This window comes from Numida meleagris, chromosome 6 (assembly GCF_002078875.1).
Source record: "Numida meleagris isolate 19003 breed g44 Domestic line chromosome 6, NumMel1.0, whole genome shotgun sequence".
In the NCBI taxonomy this organism is placed as follows: Eukaryota; Metazoa; Chordata; class Aves; order Galliformes; family Numididae; genus Numida; species Numida meleagris.
In genome coordinates this window covers 1438139-1456714 of record NC_034414.1, presented here as the reverse complement: position 1 = coordinate 1456714, position 18576 = coordinate 1438139, and the positions used below count along the sequence as shown (strand labels likewise).

At 63.3% G+C, this 18576-nt stretch overlaps 5 protein-coding genes across 6 annotated transcripts; 1 reads left to right on the top strand and 4 right to left on the bottom strand.

Annotated features, from left to right (window-relative positions):
- PRPF19 (pre-mRNA processing factor 19) lies at nucleotides 122–4302 on the top strand. Its single transcript, XM_021401101.1, has 16 exons — nucleotides 122–282; nucleotides 388–537; nucleotides 652–728; nucleotides 807–948; nucleotides 1124–1197; nucleotides 1280–1342; nucleotides 1446–1487; nucleotides 1574–1648; nucleotides 1882–1957; nucleotides 2196–2305; nucleotides 2413–2568; nucleotides 2649–2718; nucleotides 2857–2942; nucleotides 3331–3501; nucleotides 3626–3731; nucleotides 3833–4302. The coding sequence occupies exons 1-16, from the start codon at nucleotides 264–266 to the stop codon at nucleotides 3928–3930; spliced, it is 1515 nt and encodes a 504-aa protein (XP_021256776.1). The 5' UTR covers nucleotides 122–263; the 3' UTR covers nucleotides 3931–4302.
- On the bottom strand, nucleotides 4425–9466 carry ZP1 (zona pellucida glycoprotein 1). Its single transcript, XM_021401088.1, has 11 exons — nucleotides 8379–9466; nucleotides 8179–8300; nucleotides 6745–8104; nucleotides 6129–6272; nucleotides 5867–6051; nucleotides 5671–5768; nucleotides 5467–5594; nucleotides 5087–5276; nucleotides 4865–5015; nucleotides 4704–4788; nucleotides 4425–4623 (listed from the first exon to the last, which is right to left on the bottom strand). Exons 1-11 carry the CDS (start codon nucleotides 8584–8586, stop codon nucleotides 4517–4519), a joined length of 2778 nt encoding a protein of 925 aa, XP_021256763.1. The 5' UTR covers nucleotides 8587–9466; the 3' UTR covers nucleotides 4425–4516.
- LOC110400838 (acyl-coenzyme A amino acid N-acyltransferase 2-like) lies at nucleotides 9595–12256 on the bottom strand. Of its 2 annotated transcripts, XM_021401108.1 has the most exons (5): nucleotides 11807–12256; nucleotides 11424–11565; nucleotides 11096–11309; nucleotides 10632–10834; nucleotides 9595–10227 (listed from the first exon to the last, which is right to left on the bottom strand). In XM_021401108.1, the coding sequence occupies exons 2-5, from the start codon at nucleotides 11556–11558 to the stop codon at nucleotides 9640–9642; spliced, it is 1140 nt and encodes a 379-aa protein (XP_021256783.1). In that variant the 5' UTR covers nucleotides 11559–11565; nucleotides 11807–12256; the 3' UTR covers nucleotides 9595–9639. The 2 variants fall into 2 exon arrangements, with proteins under 2 accessions (XP_021256783.1, XP_021256782.1); XM_021401107.1 differs by having other exon boundaries at nucleotides 11096–11565.
- Nucleotides 12405–14284, bottom strand: CCDC86 (coiled-coil domain containing 86). Its single transcript, XM_021401194.1, has 4 exons — nucleotides 14027–14284; nucleotides 13581–13710; nucleotides 13078–13152; nucleotides 12405–12705 (listed from the first exon to the last, which is right to left on the bottom strand). The coding sequence occupies exons 1-4, from the start codon at nucleotides 14248–14250 to the stop codon at nucleotides 12586–12588; spliced, it is 549 nt and encodes a 182-aa protein (XP_021256869.1). The 5' UTR covers nucleotides 14251–14284; the 3' UTR covers nucleotides 12405–12585.
- MS4A15 (membrane spanning 4-domains A15) lies at nucleotides 14486–16106 on the bottom strand. The gene is made up of 7 exons (XM_021401192.1): nucleotides 15964–16106; nucleotides 15680–15844; nucleotides 15431–15553; nucleotides 15155–15211; nucleotides 14887–15048; nucleotides 14693–14812; nucleotides 14486–14611 (listed from the first exon to the last, which is right to left on the bottom strand). The coding sequence occupies exons 2-7, from the start codon at nucleotides 15839–15841 to the stop codon at nucleotides 14603–14605; spliced, it is 633 nt and encodes a 210-aa protein (XP_021256867.1). The 5' UTR covers nucleotides 15842–15844; nucleotides 15964–16106; the 3' UTR covers nucleotides 14486–14602.

Genomic DNA, 18576 nt, shown 5'->3' with positions numbered 1-18576 from the left:
CGGGGGCGCTGCGGGGCAGGGCGGGCCGCACCGCGCTAGCCGGACCTGCCGCGAGCGCGCCGCCGCGGGGCATCATGGGAACTGTAGTCCTGCGCGGGGTGGGTGAGCCGGGGAGGGGCGCGCTGGCGCGGGGCAAGCCGGGAGCACTTCCGTTTCCGGCGGGCGCCTCGGCGGAGCGCGCGTAAGCGCTCCGAGCGTCGGTGAGGCCGAGCGGAGCCGGAAGCGGAACCAGAAGCGGCCGGAAGCGGAGCGCGGGGCCCATCATGGCCCTCATCTGCTCCAGTGAGCGCGGGGTGGCCCGGGGTGGGGGGAGGGGGGCGCGGCGGCGAGGGGACGTGGGGAGCACGCCGTGACCTGCGCTGTGCTGACCCTGTGCTGTCCCCGCAGTCTCCAACGAGGTCCCCGAGCACCCGTGCGTGTCGCCGGTGTCCAACCACGTGTACGAGCGGCGGCTGATCGAGAAATACATCGCGGAGAACGGCACCGACCCCGTCAACAACCAGCCGTTGTCCGAGGAGCAGCTCATCGATATCAAGGGTGGGAGGGCACGGGGGGCACCGGGAGCCCGGCCCCGAGCTGGGGGGGGAGGGAGGGGGACACACGAGGGGCGGTGGGGAAGGACAAGGAGCTGAGGGTGGCATCTCTCTGCAGTCGCCCATCCCATCCGGCCCAAGCCGCCGTCGGCCACCAGCATCCCGGCCATCCTGAAGGCGCTGCAGGATGAGTGGGTAAGTGGCAGAGAGCAGGGGGTGCGGGGCTGAGTGTCTCCACCTGACCCCCTCCCCCCGCTCCCGGTGTCCCGGTAGGATGCCGTCATGCTGCACAGCTTCACGCTGCGCCAGCAGCTGCAGACCACGCGCCAGGAGCTGTCCCACGCGCTGTACCAGCACGATGCCGCCTGCCGCGTCATCGCCCGTCTCACCAAGGAGGTCACTGCTGCCAGAGAAGGTGAGCTGAGCTCGGATGCGAGGGGCTGCAAAACTCAAGGAGGAGGGGATGGAGCTCAGAGGAGGGGATGGAGCTCAGAGGAGGGGATGGAGCTCAGAGGAGGGGATGGAGCTCAGAGGAGGGGATGGAGCTCAGAGGAGGGGATGGAGCTCATAGATCTTCTGTGCTTCTGCAGCTCTGGCCACGCTGAAACCGCAGGCCGGCCTCATCGTGCCCCAGGCGGTGCCGTCCTCACAGCCCAATGTGGCGGTGAGTTTCTGCTACCTCGCTGTGTACGTGTCTCTTCTGTTTCCTGCCCGCGTGTAACTGAGCCCTTCTCCACCCCGTGCAGGGAGCTGGCGAGTCCATGGACCTGGGTGAGCTTGCGGGTATGACCCCTGAGATTATCCAGAAGGTAAGGACTTGGGTTACCTGTGCTGCTGCAGCCCTCGGCTGCTTCCTGTCCTGCTGCTGGGGGAGCCCAGCTTGGCTGTAACCACCGTTGTGGTGTTTTGCAGCTTCAAGACAAAGCCACTGTGCTGACCACAGAGCGCAAGAAGGTGAGCGGCCGCATCTCACACTTACATTTCACTTTCGAGATACCACAGCGATCAGGATGTGGCACGGTTGCGTTTTCTGTTTGTAGAGGGGCAAGACGGTGCCAGAGGAGCTGGTGAAGCCGGAGGAGCTCAGCAAGTACCGGCAGGTTGCCTCACACGTGGTGAGTGCCACAGTGCTCTCAAAAACTCACCCTCTGTTGCTGGGCAGTGTCCAAAGCCACAGTTCTGCTGCTGGTCAGAGCCAGGAGGGTCGTGGCTCTCTCCACGGGGACCAGTGCTGGAGTGGAGGTGGCACAGGCTTCCAGCAAAGCTCCGTGCAACACCCTTTGGGTTCCCTTTGGGGCACTTGGTTGGGGTTTGTGGCACCAACCTGGCCTCTTTCTGCCTCGCACAGGGGCTGCACAGCGCCAGCATCCCGGGGATCCTGGCCTTGGACCTCTGTCCTTCCGACACCAACAAGATCCTCACCGGTAAGGGAGCCGCCTCCACGCTCTGGGGTCTTCACTGTCAGCAGAGAGGCTTCAGCTGCCTGGGGATGGGGCCCTTTCTCTGACATTTTGTGAGGTTGGAGTGAACAAAGGGGCGTAAGGAATTTTCTTGGCTCATAGCAAAGCTTCTCGGGACAGAGATCCCCAGGAACAGCAGGTGGATGTTGATCTCGGCCAGCCACAAACCCCATCTCTGATAGTTCCCTGCTTTGTTTGCTAGGCGGGGCTGATAAAAACGTCATCGTCTTTGACAAGAGCTCAGAGCAGATCCTGGCAACGCTCAAGGGCCACTCCAAGAAGGTCACCAGTGTCGTGTTCCACCCCTCGCAGGTGTGATGCTGCCCACTTCAAGCTTTCCCTTCCTGCCTGGAAGGGAGCTCGAGGACAGAGGCGTGGCACTGTTGTGGTGTTAAATTTCCTGCTTCATCCCTCTCTAGGATTTGGTGTTCTCAGCTTCTCCGGATGCCACCATTCGGATCTGGTCTGTGCCCAACGCTTCCTGCGTGCAGGTTGTCCGTGCCCATGAGGGCTCCGTGACGGGGCTCAGCCTGCATGCCACGGGTGACTACCTTCTGAGCTCTTCTGATGACCAGGTGAGAGGCAGCCTGGGCACAGAACACGTGGACACCCTTCTTGGTGGCTGCGTGCTCAATGCCATGCGTGTCTCTTCCAGTACTGGGCCTTCTCAGACATCCAGACAGGCCGTGTCCTCACCAAGGTGACAGATGAGAGCTCTGGCTGTGGTAAGGCCGAGAGTAGCCACGCTGTGGGGCTCTTGTGACCCTGCAGAGGGGAATTTTTCTCCCCCTGGGAGTTCCTGGTAGCAGGGTTCTCAAAGGACAGAGCCTCCCCAACCCTCGTCTATCTCCCTGTCTCCGCAGCTCTCACCTGTGCCCAGTTCCACCCCGATGGGCTCATTTTTGGAACGGGGACAATGGATTCTCAGATCAAGATCTGGGATCTGAAGGTAGGGCTGGCCCTGGGCACGCAGGAGTTGGGCTGTGGGTGCTGTGCTCTGCTTTCTGCCCAACCCGCACGCTGTAGCTCCAAACAGCAGCAGCTCCTGCTGTTGCTTGCTATCATGTTCTGTGCAGCCCCTTGTTGGCCTCTGGGGCAGACTGATGGTACCGATTGCCATCGGCTGAGCCGCACCGAGAGTGGCAAATTGCAGGCTCTGATGCACAGAGCTTTGTGTGCCCCCTGAAGTGACAGCCCTGTGGCTTTCCTCATCCTTGCTTCTCCGGCCATGTGCAAATTCTTCTGTCCTTTGGGGCTGCTCTCTCTCTCCTGGCCGAGCTGCTGCCCCGGGGAGGCAGAGCGTGCTGGAGGCTCACATTTGACCCTCCTGCCCCCAGGAACGCACCAACGTGGCCAACTTCCCGGGGCATTCTGGCCCCATCACCAGCATCGCCTTCTCTGAGAACGGCTACTACCTGGCCACGGCTGCAGACGACTCCTCCGTCAAGCTCTGGGATTTGCGTAAACTGAAGAACTTCAAGACATTGCAGCTGGACAATAACTTCGAGGTGCGTTGGCTGCCTTTTCCCTTCTCCCACTGTGGGCCACCCTAGCCCTGCTAACTTTGCTCTGCGCGAGCCTCTGGCGCTTCCTGGGCCCGGCCTGAAGCTTTGTTCCTCTGCTCCTCCCCAGGTGAAGTCTCTCATCTTCGACCAGAGCGGCACCTACCTGGCACTGGGCGGCACAGACGTCCAGATCTACATCTGCAAGCAGTGGACAGAAATCCTCCACTTCACCGGTGCGGGGCTGCGGGAAGGGGGGGGAGGGGGGGGAAGGGGCACGGGAAGCCCCCCACCCTGCCTCTTCGTGACCTAACCTCACGCTGTCTTCCCTCTGCAGAGCACAGCGGCCTCACCACGGGGGTGGCTTTTGGCCACCACGCCAAGTTCATCGCCTCGACGGGCATGGACCGCAGCCTCAAGTTCTACAGCCTGTAGCCTCGGGTGTGGGGCTGGCAGCGCTCACTGCGGCGCTGGGGTTTGGGGCGGGGGGGGTGGGGGGGGTCAGGTGGGAAGGGTTTCCTTTCTCCTTTAGATTTCCTTGCTGTAACTGTTGGAGGAGGGGCGAGTTAGTTGGATGTCGCCCTCCCCGTGCTTCCCGGATTTGTTGTTTTAGTTTTCTTTTCCAGCTTCGTGTTGGTCCCTCTGGCTTTAGACTCTCTTCTGTGGCTGTAAGTGATGCACTGAAAGACTCCACCCATACCCCCAGTGGATACTTGTGACGGAGGAATGGGGGGTGGGGGGGGGGCTGTGCGGTTTTGTAAGGAGTTACCTAGTTTCAGTACAGAAATAAAGAACTATTCCACCACAGCCTTGTTCAGCCTGGTGGGGGCCGGGGTGCAGGGGGGCCAGGACAGACGTGGTTCTGCTGAGGCTCCATCCCTCCCGTCCCCACCTTCAGCCCACGTCGCACCCACAAATGCCACCACCGGTCTTTGCCAATCACTCATTTATTGCTCCCACCCGCAGAGCGGTGAGGTTCCGTCCTGACCCAGAGGGGGAGCGAGGAGGCAGGGGCACCTGCTTAGCGTCTCCCCACTGCAGGACCCTTGGGCAAGACGATGCGTCCCCGGGAGGTGACCGTGCCCAAGGTGCCCGCTGCCTTCCTGTCCCCTGCAGCTCGTCGAGCCCCTGGGGAGAGAGGGGCACAGGGGTTGGCTTAAGAAAAGCAAGAGGAGATAGGGCCCTGCCCCCGGTGCAGCCCCACTTACGGGAAGGCACGGCCACTTGGCAAGAGGGCCGGCAGGGCTCGGGCTGCGACAGGTGGCACACCGAGGCGCTGCACTGGATGTACACCTGCGGGACACGGGGCCACGTCACACCCGGTGTCTCACTGAGCAGTAGGACACCCCCCCCCCCCGCCTTGCCTCACCTCTCCCTCCAGCACAGCCATGGATGGGGTGTCCACAAAGGCGAAGGTGGAGATGGCGAAGCGCTGGTAGTGGCTGGGGAAGGGCAGCTGCAGCGTGGCGGGTCCCACCGGCACCAGCTGCGTCCTATAGTTGTCCCCAGCAAAGGGACACCTGAGGGATGACAAAAGAACATGCATCAGCGTAAGCGAGCCCCGCCGCCCACCCCTTCCCCACCCGCTCACCCGTCCACCAGGATGGGCCACTGGGGTTCGGCTGCCGGGCTGGTGCTGGGGGCTGCCCAGCACTGGTGCAGCACCAGCACCAGATTGGGGTCGGTCTTCTGCAGCAGCCGCACCTCCACGTAGATGGGGTCCCGCAGCACCTTCACCAGCGGGTAGTCGGCGTCGGGGTGGTAGGAGCTGTAGCTCTCGTCTGCGGGAGGGTTTGAGGCTGAGCAGGGCACAGGGCCGGGGGTGGAAGATAGGAGGAGGGGGAGTGCAGGGATGGAGAATGTGGGAACGGGGGGCAGAAGGACGGAGGGCGTGGGGATGGGAGATACGGAGATGGAAGTTAGTGGGAAGGTGGGGGGGTGCACAGGGATGGAGAACAGGGCTTGGCTCACCGGTGGCGATGCGCAGCTGCAGCTGGAGCGGCCCTGGCTGTGCCAGAGGGGCAGCAGTGGGGGGCACGGCCACCTCCAGGCTCAGGGGCAGCAGCTCCGTGGCGTTGTAGATGCAGCGGGCGTGGAGGCTGCGTGGCGCGGGCAGCGGGGTGAGCGGCGCCGTGAGCATCCCCACACCCCCCCCACCAACCAACGTCCCCTTACATGTAAACACTGTCACGTGTGACGGAGCCACGGGGCCCTGACTGGACATCAATGGTGGAGATGAGCTGGTTCTCATAGACCAGCCGGTCCTCGATCACCTGGGTGGGGAGGGAGGGCGGGGGGGGGACACAACGGTCAGGCTCCCACTCGGCTGCTGGGGCGGGGAGAGGATGGGTTGACAGGGCTGTACCCTCACCTGCACGGTGGTACCGCACTGCGTGACGGGGAAGTGGAAGAGCACGAAGGCGTCGGTGGCCTGTGCGGGCTGGCAGCCGGGCTGGGTGCTGGCCAGGCGCACGCTATCCAGGTTGTAGGGCTGCGCCGACAGCCCCCGCGGCACCACCAGCACGAAGCGGCCCTCGGGCAGGCACTGCACGGTGGCTGCGGCACGCAGAGGGGCAGGTAAATGCCGCAGTTAGCAATGGGGAGCGACGGGCGGCCCGCTGCTGAGCCCCTACCTGTGTTGCCGTAATAGCAGGGCGTCGCGCGGTCCGTGTCGTCGAAGCAGCAGCCCGCCTGCAGGCAGGCGTCACGGCCCGGAGGGGACACGCAGGACAGCCGCCCCGCTGCTACCTGGCACTGCTCCCGAGTCAGCGGCTCACCTGGGGGCGGGGAGCACTCAGCAGCACCCACGCCCACCTGCAGCATCTCCCTACCCGCCCTCCTGCCCAAGCATCGCCGTCAAACCACGGCATCCTCCTCCCCTAGCATCTCCTTCCAGCCTTAAGCATCCCTCTGCCCACACCAAGCACCCCCTGCTCACTCTCCTGCCCAAGCATCCCCATTAATCCAGAGCGTTCCCCTCCCCAAGCATTCCCCATTCATCCTGCCCACTCCAAGCATCCCCCAGCCCACCACGACTATCCACCCACCCAACCCCAAACATACCCCTGCCCACCCTTCCTTCCTCCCAAACACTTTCCTGTTTGACCACAGCATTCTCCTGCTCCAGCACCCGTAGCCCACCCCAAGCATCCCCTTGCCCACCCTGCCCACCTCCTCAAATACCCCCTGCCCACTCCCAGCACCCTTCAGGTCTCCAGGCACAGGTACATCCCCACCCCATCCACTTACCTGCCCCCGCCGAGGGGTAGAAGAGAGCCGTGGGATGTAGCAGCCCCGGATGGGCTTGGGGCTGCAGCCCTGAGCTCACAAATCCTGGCCGTGGTGGCAGCCCTGGGCGCAGCAGCCCGGGTCGGGGCTGGCTGTGTTGCAGCAGTCCTGCTTGATTCTGGAGGCTGGGGCGCAGGAGGCTGCCCTGGGCGTTGGACTGGAGGCTGGAGAGATGCAAGCCCGGGTGGCTTTGGGGCTGCAGGCCCGGGCGGACAAACCCTGCTTGGGTATGAGTGCTGGCGTGCATCAAGCCAGGCTGCAGCCCAGGCTGCACTAGGCTGGGCTGGTTTGGGGGCTGGACACCTGAGTGAAAAAGACCTGCTTGGGTTTGACCACCGGCGTGCACCAGCCCAGGCTGGTTCTGGAGCTGAAGACCTGGGCGAAGGACAGAGTGTTGGGTTTGACCCCCTGGCCGTGTTAATCCATGCTGGTTTGGGGACTGAAGACCAGGGCGAAGGACACCTGGTTGGATTTGACCCCCTGGGTGTACTAATCCATGCTGGTTTTGGGATTGAAGACCCGGGCGAAGGACACCCTGTTGGATTTGACCCCCTGAGTGTACTAATCCATGCTGGTTTGGGGATTGAAGACCAGGGCGAAGGACACCCTGTTGGATTTGACCCCCTGGCTGTGTTAATCCCTGCTGGTTTAAGGACTGAAGACCCGGGCGAAGGACACCTGGTTGGGTTTGACCCCCTGGGTGCGCTAATCCATGCTGGCTTTGGGACTGAAGACCTGGGCGAAGGACACCCGCATGGGTTTCGCTCCCTGGCCTTGTTAATCCATGCTGGTTTGGTGATTGAAGAGCTGGCCGAAGGACACCCGGTTGGATTTGACCTCCAGCATGCACCAGCCCAGGCTGGTTTTGGGACTGAAGACCTGGATGAATGAGACCCATCTGGGTTTGACCACCAGCGTGGATCAGCCCAGGCTGGTTTTGGGGCGGGGGTCTCGGGTGCCCCACGCCGGGCTGAGGCTGGTGCTGCAGCTCCGGGTGCACCAGGACGGGCTGAGCGTGTGCCACAGGGTGGCCCTGCTCCAGGGGGGCTCTGGGGGGCACGTGGGGGCGGGGGACGGCCAGGGCAGAATGGGCCAAGTGCTGCAGGAGGCCGGGCCGTGGCCGGGGGACGAGGGCACCGACACCGTGACCTGTCAGGGCGCCGTCGCCCCGGTCGGGCTGGCGGTGGCCGTGCACGTTCTCATCTCTGAGGACCTCATAGCCAGCCGGCCGCGGGCACGTCATGTTCACCTCGTAAGAGGCAGCCACCACCCCACCGAGCAGCATCTCCTCCAGCTGCACCCGCAGCACGTAGCGGCCACCCTGTGGCAAGGGGAAGCAGGAGATGTCACCCCGTCCCACCCCATTGGGCGCCCCACGAGCGAGCACGGCCTCACCTTCACCAGGACGTGGCAGCCCTCGTAGCCGGCCGAGAAGACGAGCCCGCCGTCCTCCCCGGCGTTGAGCCAGTGCAGGCAGATGGAGCAGTTGGCCACTTCGAAGCGGGTGCCGAACTCGTCTGCGAGGACACCGGCACGGTGAGGCTGGCCCCGTCCCAGCACAGCCCTGGTAATGCCAGGGGACGCCCGTCACTCACCCAGGACCTTGAAGCGCACGGTGCGGCCGTGCGTGGGGTACGCCAGCAGCTGCATGCCGAAGTCCCCGCAGTCATAACGGTACCGCAGCAGTGCCAGGGCAGAGGGCAGCCCTGAGGGCAGCAGCAGCAGCAGAGGCAGCAGCAGGGAGCAGCTCCAGGCCATCTCGGCGCCGAGCACAGCATGGAGCGTCCTGTGGGGCTGCCCCATTTATACCTGGGCTGCGGTCAGATGACCGAGGCGTCGGTGGAGCGATGTAGGGGGGGGGGGAAGCGAAAGCTGTCGGAAGGACGGCGTGCCCCGTGTCCCGCAAATGGGGAATTGAGACCCTGGTGCCGGACCAAGAAATGGGGCTGAAGCAGCACTGGGCCGGCGTAAGACCCCACACCTGCACGGTGCACGGCATCTGGCTCCCTGTTGGCCGTGGGAGTGTGCCAAGGGGTTTGCAGAGCAGCCCTACAGCAGGGACATCTTCCACCAGGTCGGCTGCCCCGAGCGCTCTCACGGCCAGGGGTGCCCCCGCGCACAGACCCAGGTCACTCTGCCCCACTCATGGTGCCGCAGGGGAAGCGAAAGTTAGTTGGAGATCACGGTGCCCCACAGCTGTCATGGGCTCGGGGAAATGCTCCTGCAAATGGGGAATTGAGACTGCTGCTCCCAGCAGGGCACAGGGGTCCCTGGCCACCCCTCAGCTCAGTGGTCAGTCCATGCTGCTCCGGTGCTCCCCGGGGCTAGGAAGGACCTCGCTCCTCTCAGGTCGCTGCTGACAGCAGCATTTCATCTGTTCCCACTGGGCACTCCCCCCCTGCACCAGCCCCAGTTTCTCTTCTGGGTCCTGCCCTTAGTGAAGCTTAAATTCTGTCACCTGACCCCAGCACCGGCCTCGGGGTCACAGCCAGCTCCAGACCTGCCCCTCACCTACGCAGACCCAAGGAGCCCTGGAGCTCAGCCACCAAGCCCCAGCTACGCACCCATGGGGCAACATTCACCTTTCACGGGAGGAGAAGGGACCATTTCTGAGCCAGGAAGAGCAGACGTCTCAACGAGACTCGGGCTCAGTTCTCCCTTTTCTCGGAGAGCAATCCCAGATGTGAAATCCCACCCCGAGAGACCCACACCCGGCGCTTGGTACAGGAAACGTGACTGCTGCTGCTCCTTGCCCAGCACACTCACACCCGGGGCAAAGGGCCTAATTAATCTCCAACAAGACTCCTTATCTCCCAGCGTGCCCTCTGGTGCACCCACCACCTTTATTGAGCAAGCTCACAGCTTGATGGCAGGAGCGGGGCTCAAGTGCAGCTCCAGGAACTCCACGATCTCCTGCCACGAGTGCTCCTGGGCCCTGGCGTGGGGCTGGGGCTCTCCGCCCCACACCACAGGCAGGGGGGTGCCCCGCAGGGTGGAGATGCTGCAGAGGGGCGAGCCGGGGGGCTCGATGAGGTGGCCGGCCCCCGGGTAGGACAGCAGGCGGTAGGCGTCTTGCGGCAGGCGTGCGGTGGCCAGCTGGGCGAAGAGCTTGCTGTTGAAGCTGCGATCGGCCTCACCCACCACGAAGAGGACCTTGCCCTGGATCTTCTCCACCGGGATGGCCGAGGCGCTGCAGGCTGGGTCGCGCGGGTCGGCGAAGATGGCCGAGTTGTCCACGGCGCCCAGCTCGGTGAAGAGCATGCGCTCGGTCTGGTAGGGGATGGAAGGGATGCGGAGGCCCTTGTAGAGCAGCGGGTTGCCGTACAGGAAGGACGTGCCGTTGATCCACACCGTGGCCACCACTTGCGGCAGGAAGGCGGCCATGGCCAGAGCCACCTCAGCCCCTTTGGACACGCCAATGACGCCCAGGCCCGGGCCTCGCACCTGCGGTGGGAGAGAAGAGGGAGTGGGTGGTGGCACCGAGAGCTCGATGGGATGGTGCTGGGACAGCCGTGATCACTGGGAAACCCCGCTCACGAGGAGACCTCTCAGTCACCAGGACCTCCTCGTGCACTAGGGCATCATCTCTGGTCATCGGGATGTCCCTAAGTTCAGGACGGCCCCATCCCCTGGCCATGGGGACACTGCTCTCAGACATACAGTCTAGTTCTTGGGTGCGTGTCCCCCATCACTAGGACACTCCCAGTCACAAGGAAGACGTCCCTGGCCACCAGGACACCTCTCCTCACCAGGACATGCCCAGATCCAGGATGATCCTAGTCATTCAGACACCCCCACTCACCAGCGTGTTCGTTTGCTGGGGCCACCCGCCGCATGGCAGCGCTCACCTTCGGGTGCCGCAGGAGCAGCTCGGTGGCCTCCTCGAAGTAGTCCAGGTCGAGCTGGGTTAGGCCTTTGGGGAGGTCCTCGTAGGCGAAGAAGGCCAAAGCCAGCACCGCGAAGCCCCGGCTGGCCAGCAGCCCAGCCCGGAACTCAATGAGGCCACCCGCACCCCCAAACAGGTCGATCACTGCCGGGAAGGGCCCCGGACCTGCAGGCAGCAAGGAACCCAACGCCATGAAGGGTGCCACCAGTCCCTGCCACCATCCCGCAGCCCAAACCCAGCCCTGGGGGGCTTCCCTGGAGGACCCATCACCAAGCGGGTGCCACCAGTCCTTGCCACCATCCCGCAGCCCAAAGCCAACCTTGGGTGGCTTCCTATGGAGGAACCTCCCCATCCCACCACCAGCTCCAAGCCACTAGGGCAGGGACCCAGAGACCAAGGCCCCGTGGGGCTGCACCCGACACTCACCTGGCGGCAGCAGCAGGGCCCCCCGCACCCTCCCCTCGCGGATGGGCACCCGCTGCACACCAGGGCCCACGTACCACCGCTCGGCGGTGCAGGCGGCCAGAGGCTCGTCCTGCTGCCCCGACACCAAGCGGAGGCCATCGAACACCTCTAGGTGGACGAGGAAAGGGCTGCCCATCACGTCGCGCTTCACCAGCCTCTTGAAGAGGCTGTCGGGCTGCAGGAACCAGAAGAGCCCCATGGGCCAGACGCCGGTGTAGTTGCCCCCCAGGGCGGCGTGCCGCCCGGCGTCCACCGTGCCCGCCTCGTCGGAGCGGTAGAAGGCACGCGCTTGGAAGCGCTGGCCGTGCTCGTCCGTCAGCCAGGCGCGCAGCGTCACCAGCTGCGAGGGAGCCAGCCCGCACACCACCACCTGCACCGCCTGGTCGGCCAGCGAGGAGCGCGGCGTCACCGTCACCTCCACCATGGTGCACCTGGGGACACGAGCACGGCACCATCACGCTGCTGCGCTGCTCCGTGCGCACAGCCCCAGGAAACCCTTCCCTCCCCAGCGCTGGCCGCAGAGAGCCCTAGACCCACTGCCCCCACGCTCAGCCCTTTCCCGGATTGCTAGGAGTCCTGCACGGCCCCGCCCAGGGAGGTGCACACCCACGCACCGCGTTGGAAAACCTGCGTGTCCCGACGTTGTGCAGAAAGAACCCAAGCCCCTCTTACCCCCGCAGCGCAGGCAAACGTCAGGTCAGGGCTGCGCGTTGGGAATGGCAGCACCCCACCACCCCGGCAATCATTAACCCAGGAAGCAGCAAGAACGCAGCCATGCGGGTGATGACCCAGGCGGGGCCCTCAGCCCTTCCCCTGCTGGGGAGGTGCGGCAGTGGGGAGCTCCGCCTGCTCCGCTGGAGAATCCACAAACGCTGCAGTGGCAGTGAACTCCCTGTGCTCCCTTCTGCCTGGGGGATGGCTCCTCCCCGGCAACTGCTCGTTCAGCTGAGCGCAGGGAAACGCAGCTAGCGGGAAAAACGCAGAAATAGGCATTCACAGGGCAAGGAATCTAACCACAAATGCGAAGAGGTGGACGTGGCCTTCCAGCTCCAAGCCCTTTTCCTCCTCCCACCTCCCCACTGTCCCCCAGCCCAAGAGGGGAGGCAGGAGGCTGCGGTGTGCGCGCTCGCTCTGCAGCACAGTGGAGGTTCCCCTGCCCCAGCACTCATCCTCAGGGACAAGGCCTCTCCTAGAGGAAGCCCCAGGAGCAGGGGGCCACGGTGCCCTGTGAGCCCAGAAGAACAGCAGCCTCCCCAGAGGCGAGGCTGGAGCAATTTCTCTTCGCTTTTAATGAAGAAAAGGCAGATTTGGGCAGTTCTCAGTCCAGCCCCAGGCACTGACAACAACCTGGTTTCACAAGGCAGGGCACGCAGCAGCTGGATCCTTCTCCGTCCTGCTGTCCATTCAGAGCTGAGGCCACAGAGAACAACAGGACCTGCAGAACTCCAGCCTCACTCTGCAGCTGCTCTGCACCGCACGGGCGCCTTCTGGAGCATGGCCAGCGTGTCCCGCTTCTCCACCCTGCGCAGCTGCTTCTTCTTTGCCCGCTTGAGCTTCATTGGGTTGCGGATCTGGGGGGATGGAAAGAGGCAGCTTTCAGGCAGATGGAAAGGCAGGATTTTATCCTAAAACTCCCAGGAATGTCTCCGGGCTCCCCCAGCTCTTGTGTGGGAGGGAAGGAACAAAGAGATAATCACCCCCCTTTACCCCACCACCCGCAGGTCTCTCCAAGGTAGGGAAGCCCTACCGAAACCTCACACGTTTTGAGCACTGCCAGATCCCCACATCCCTTGCTCTGTCACCTCACGGGTCACCCTGGAGTGATCCCATGGCGACCTGCAAGTGTCCTCCCCCAGCCCCCCTAGAGCCGGGGAGGAGGTAGGGGGAGGAACTGGAGCAGGAATTGAACCGAACTAGAACCCCACATTCAGTTCTGGACTCACCACTTGAACAATCTCTGCCTTCCGCTCATTCTCCAGCCGCCTTCTGAGGTTCTCCTCCCGCCGCCGCTTCTTCTCCTGTGGGAGCAGCACCAGAATGTCCCTGCAGCTCCCACCCTCCAGCCTTAAACCTAGTCCACTGGGAGCAGAGGGGCCAGACAAGCAGCTGCAGGGCTATAGCAATGCCCATGCATGCAGGAATCTGCCACACAGCGTTGAGCCATCAGCGTTTTCCTCCCCCCACCCTCCACGAGGCTTGAGTTGAATCTATGCCAAATCAGCAAGTGACTGTCGCAGCACGGAGCTGGCAGGACAATGGGGGGATCCAAGAGGGGAAATCTTGTCAGATAACGGGCAGGCTTCGTGCTCACTGCAGGGCAGCAGCCTGCAGGGCTGGGATGTAGGCAAAGGCGTGGGACTGTACCATAGGGAAGGTGAGGGCTGCCCCAGAGGGCTGGGTGATGCAGAAGGGGCCTGGCCAGCTCCCAAACGCTGCACCCCGTTACCTCTCTCTCCCTCTGTTTCGCCTCCTGCAACTGCCGCACCAGGTCCCGCACAAGCTTCTTCTCCTGCCGCTCCTTCAGCTTCCGTTCCCACGAAGTGCGAAGAGGTTTGTCCTGCACCATCAGTGAGAACCTGGGTGGGTAGGTGGGGCTGTAACGGGGAGAGGCAGTCCCATCCTCCGCCCTCTCCCCCCCCCCGGGCCCTCCCCAAACTTCCTGGAGCTGGGACCCCCACAAGCCCCCATTCACAGCTCCCAGCCCTCTGGCCCCCAGCTCAGGGTTCTCAACAGCACCTCGGCAACCATCCCTAAGCCCTCGTGGGGCAGCTCCCCCACCGCAGCCCTCTACCCCCGCTCTATAACCCCGCACCCCTCGGCCCTCACCTCCACCGGGCCGCCATTCAGAGCCCCCCGCGGCCTGGAAGCCCCGCGGCCCCTCCTCATGCCCACCTCTTCCTGCCCGGGTCCTTCCACACCCGACCCGACTTGGGCCTGCCCCGGGGGATGGCCACCGCCGCCTCTTTCTTCTTCTTCTTGGCGGCCTTGCGGCGGGCTGCAGCCTGGAGAACTTCAGGGACCGGACCCGCGGCTGAAGTCTGGCAGAGAGCGGGGACCGAGCCTTCCCCGCTAGGCCCCTCGGGGCCCGGAGCCGCCGCTGCTCCGCACCCCTCCATCCTCCACGCGGAGCCTTCCTCGCGGCGCCGAGTGATGACATCACAACCCACTGCGCGCATGCCCAGTCGCGATTTACGTTCGCCTCCGCGGCCGCCATGTTGGTGGCGGGCAGCGCCCCCTCCGGCCGGGCGGTGGCCGCCATGTTGGTGGCGGGCAGCGCCCCCTGGCCCGGCGGAGGCCGCCATATTGGAGCCCACGTGCTGCCCGACCCTCAGAGAAACGCGAAGCCTTGGCTGGGGGAGAGGCGTTTATTGGGATTTTTTTTTGTTTGTTTGTAGGAGTGCATGGGGCTGCTGCTGAGGGCTGGGTGTGGTCCGTCTCCGTGGAGCAGCAGGGGTAGCGTGGGCTTCACTACAGCACCTGGAGAGGGAGAAGAAGAAACCGTATGGGGCCAGCATCAGGGCCAGCTGGGGAAGAAGGCGCTGGAGCAGAGCCCCTTACCATGCGCGTGTAACTGTGCTGCTTGATGGCAGTGCAGCCAAAGGCCAGGGCCGCCACGGCCGTGCAGAACTCCAGCAGGCCAAAGAGGACGAGGATGGAGTCGAAGCCGTTGCTCAGGGCCTGATGGCAGGAAGGCAGCTAGCACCCTGCCTGTCACCCCACGGTGCCCGCTGCCCCCCAGCCCTGGGCTCTACCTTGGTCTCGGCGCTGAAGCACCATTCCTGCCTCACCAGGAGTGGCATGCTGGCGCTGCTGCTGCAGCCGGGGATGCTGTGGGTGATGGCCACCGCGTGTATGAGCATGGCCACCAGCGTGCTGAGGATGACGGCGGCATTGGCCACGCAACACACCTTCACCTGCAGGGTTCACGTCGAGAAGGGTTACCCTACAGGGATGGGTCTCCCGTCCAGCCCCCTTAGCGCCTCAAGGAGGCTGTGTGCGGCAGTGACACAAAGCCCTTACCAGCAGGATGTTCTCTCTTTTCTCGCTTTCCACCAGGAGAGACCCTGAAACCATGAGCTGCTCGGAAAACAGAGGAGGGAGAGAGGCAGCAGCTAGGCACGGCTTCCCATCACCCATCCCAGAGCCCCTTCAGTGTTCAGGTCTGCCCTCACCCACTCTCCAGCCACAGAGAGAATAGCGGATGTGAGGTATACAAGGAGCCCCCCGTGACAAGGGGATCCAGCCCCATATCTGTGAGGCAGTAGGGGGCTGAAGCACAAGCATGCCCTTGCGTACCAGGACCCCGAGCCAGAAGAAGACTCCGCTGGCCACAGGAAGGGAAGGGGCACTGTTGATCTCCGCACAGGTCAGGATGATCCCAAAGCACAAGTGGATGATGCCGGTGACGATGTGAATGGTCTGGGAAAGGACAGGAGAGAGGGGATCCCCTGCGTGCCAGGAAGGATAAGCGTTGCCGTGAGCCGCGTCCCACCCTGATCCCAGCACGATGGCAAGGGGATGTGCCCTACCGCGCCGCAGACTCACCCCCAGCACTTTGGGCTGCGCCTTCCTGAAGCCGCTGACTTGGAAAGAAGACACGGTGGGCTGGATGGAGCCGGAGACCAGCTGGGCTGCCCGCGGGTCCGAGGCCGAGATGACCTCCGTGATGATCCGCACGCCGCCGGATTCTGTCACCGTGGTTGCCATTACCTGCAGAGGCCCAGGGATGGCGGTGGGCCTGTGCTTGGTCCGTGTGAGGAGTGCCACCCCCCTGACGGGGCCATCCCACACCCCACCGTGCACCCCATGCTCCGTCCTGCACCCTGTACCTCACTAAGCCTGGCTCGCGCTGCTGCTCCTGGTCCCTTGGGAAGTTTTGGTGGAGTACGGGGGCTGCGGTGCCGCTGCCCTTTGCTCCGCAGAGGAAGTTTGTTTGCGGAAGTCCTGTCGGGCCCCTCTTGCTCAATGAGGCAGCGTTGCCAACAGAGGGAAAGGAGGCTGCAAAACCCACAGATGAATCCGCCCCGAGTGCCCGCAGTGGGCTTCAGTGATCAGAGGAAAAGGCCATTGCCCTGGCTGGTGCTTTCCTTATAGGACAAATGGGAGTGAAACGACACACGGCCTAAACCCTGTCGGTCCTAGGGAACGTTGCTTGCCACCTTTTTGTGTTTTACAGGGTTCTCCCTCCCTCCCAGCCACCTCGACTCCGTGCGCCTGTCCCTGCCAATGGCAGTCCACCCACAATCACGAGCTGGGGGGCTTGCTCCCCTGTCGAAGGGAAGGGGGATGCAGTCGTTTCCGATAGGAAATGAGAGCTCAGACTGGGAACGGAGCCACAGCACATGGCGAGAGCTCCCGAAGGGCACCCAGGGGGCCCCTTCCTCCCTCCTCAGGCCACCGTGCTCTGGCTCTGCCAGAAAACAGCCGCTTCCTCCCCGCATGGAAGAGCAGCCGGGACGGCGGGGATCCTGCCCCAGGAAATGGGTGTCCCCCACAACGGGGGGACAGCCGCGGGGCTGTGTCCCAAAAGTGGCTTTTGGAAGCGCCTCTTGCTTTGCTTTGGCCCTAGAGCTGGGACACCTGCTCTGGCCTCACTGTGAGCCCGTGGGGGCCACCTCTTGGCATCCCCACACGCGTGGGGGACCAGCAACTTCTCTGCTCTCTGCCTTGGTTCGCAGGGAGCTTGGGACAAGGCTGCTTTTGTCAGACATCCCCACAAGGCATTGTTTTCGAAGGGGCGATGACCACGGATCAGTGTGCAGGATGGAGGGGGTGGCTTCTGCGTGGAAACGAGCCTGGAAAGGGTCTCCATGGGAATATCCTCCTGGGGAAGACACCTGGGAGAGGTGAAGGGAGGAGAAGGGGCAGTTCCCGGGTTATGTCTCATCCAGGGGCACAACTGTCCAGGAAAAGCTGGGAGATGGAAGAGTGCTGCCCATCAGCTGCGCTCCTGGTGGCTCCTGGTGCTTGGTTACCCAAGCTTCAGCGCCTGTGGAAATGCCCAGATCCCGTATTTATCCTTTGGACGCGCGTGGTGTCCCCTGTCAAGAGCAGCAGCAGCTTGCATTCCCAGCTGAAACCACTCGCCACGGCGGATTTCCTCCCAAATCCGTGCTTTCAGGCTCCTGGAGCATTCCTGGAGCTGCAGCCTTTCAGCGGGAAGCAACCGTGACAGCCCTCGTCCCAGCACTGGGGGCTGGCTGAAGTGCCTCGAAACCCATTTCTGAACGAGGGATTCGCGGAGAAAGCATTCTTCTCTTTCTAAATAAAGCCAGGCCCAGCTGGGGGATGGCGGGAGCCCAAGGTGGGATGTTTCAATATATTTGAGGAGCAGATGAAGCTCGCAGGCGTCTGGCTGAGCAGATGCCGGGAAGCACTGAGCCCTGCATGCTGCAGGCTCTTTCCGATCCAAATCCCTGCTTTTTTTCCGAGGAAAACAAGTCACGATAGGCAAATGCTTTTCGCAGCAAGTTTCTGCTTCCGGTGAAAAACTTTATAACCCCATAAAAATACCAAAAGGCAAAATTCAGCTTTTTTCTCCCGAGCGCCGGTTCCTTGAGGAGGAAGCGGCGTTTTCTGGGGCGGCCTTCGGCGGGCAAAAAAGGAAGAGCTGGCTTTCATCCCTGCACCCATTGCTCAGCAGCGGGTTGCTGTGGCGCTGCTCCTAAAGCCCGTCCCAGCTGCTTCCTGATCTGCTTTCACCCAGGATGCAGCCTGGCCGGGAGCCAAGGTGGGTGCGGGTCCCCAGCTCTTGGTGGGGACCCCCCAGGGGTGCCGGGCACAGGGTCCTCGAAACACCAGCACGGAGCTGGGTGGGCGCAGGGGGACCCTTGGGAGTCAGGGCTTACTGTGCTGTGAGTGCAGCACGAGCAGCGTGATCCTTTCCCCCTGCGTTCCGCCCCCCCCCACCACCACCACCTCTGGGGCTTCTCCTCCCAAAGCGGCTCATTATTTTTTCAGCACCGGGCCCAGAAATAACTGAGAGTGAGTGAATAATCCATGAGGTTTTGGCTGAATGGTGTAAGCGCCGGGAGGAGGGGTGGTGAAATGAGCGAGAAAACACGGAACTTGACCCAAAACTCCTCCCGGAGGATGGTGCAACGTGCTCTCCAATGAATCATTCTCTGCTGGGGCTCATCCCCTCCTTAGTGCAAGCCCCCACAGCAGGGGATAGGGAATTGAAATCCATAAGGAGCTGTAAACCTTCCCCCTCCATCTCCCCCCGCCCTGAAGGAGCAGCTCCAGGCCTGGCCACAGCGTTTTATTACTTTATTTTCAAGAGAAAATGAAGCCAGCAGGGGCTGAGCTGACAACGGAATGAGTCCGGCTGCTGTGCAGCGCCCAGCACCTGGCTGGGGTAACAGGGCAGGACCACCCCCAGCCCTTCCCCAGAGCAGGCAGGAGGTGAGAGCGAGGTGGGGGATGGGGGTCAGGAAGTGTGG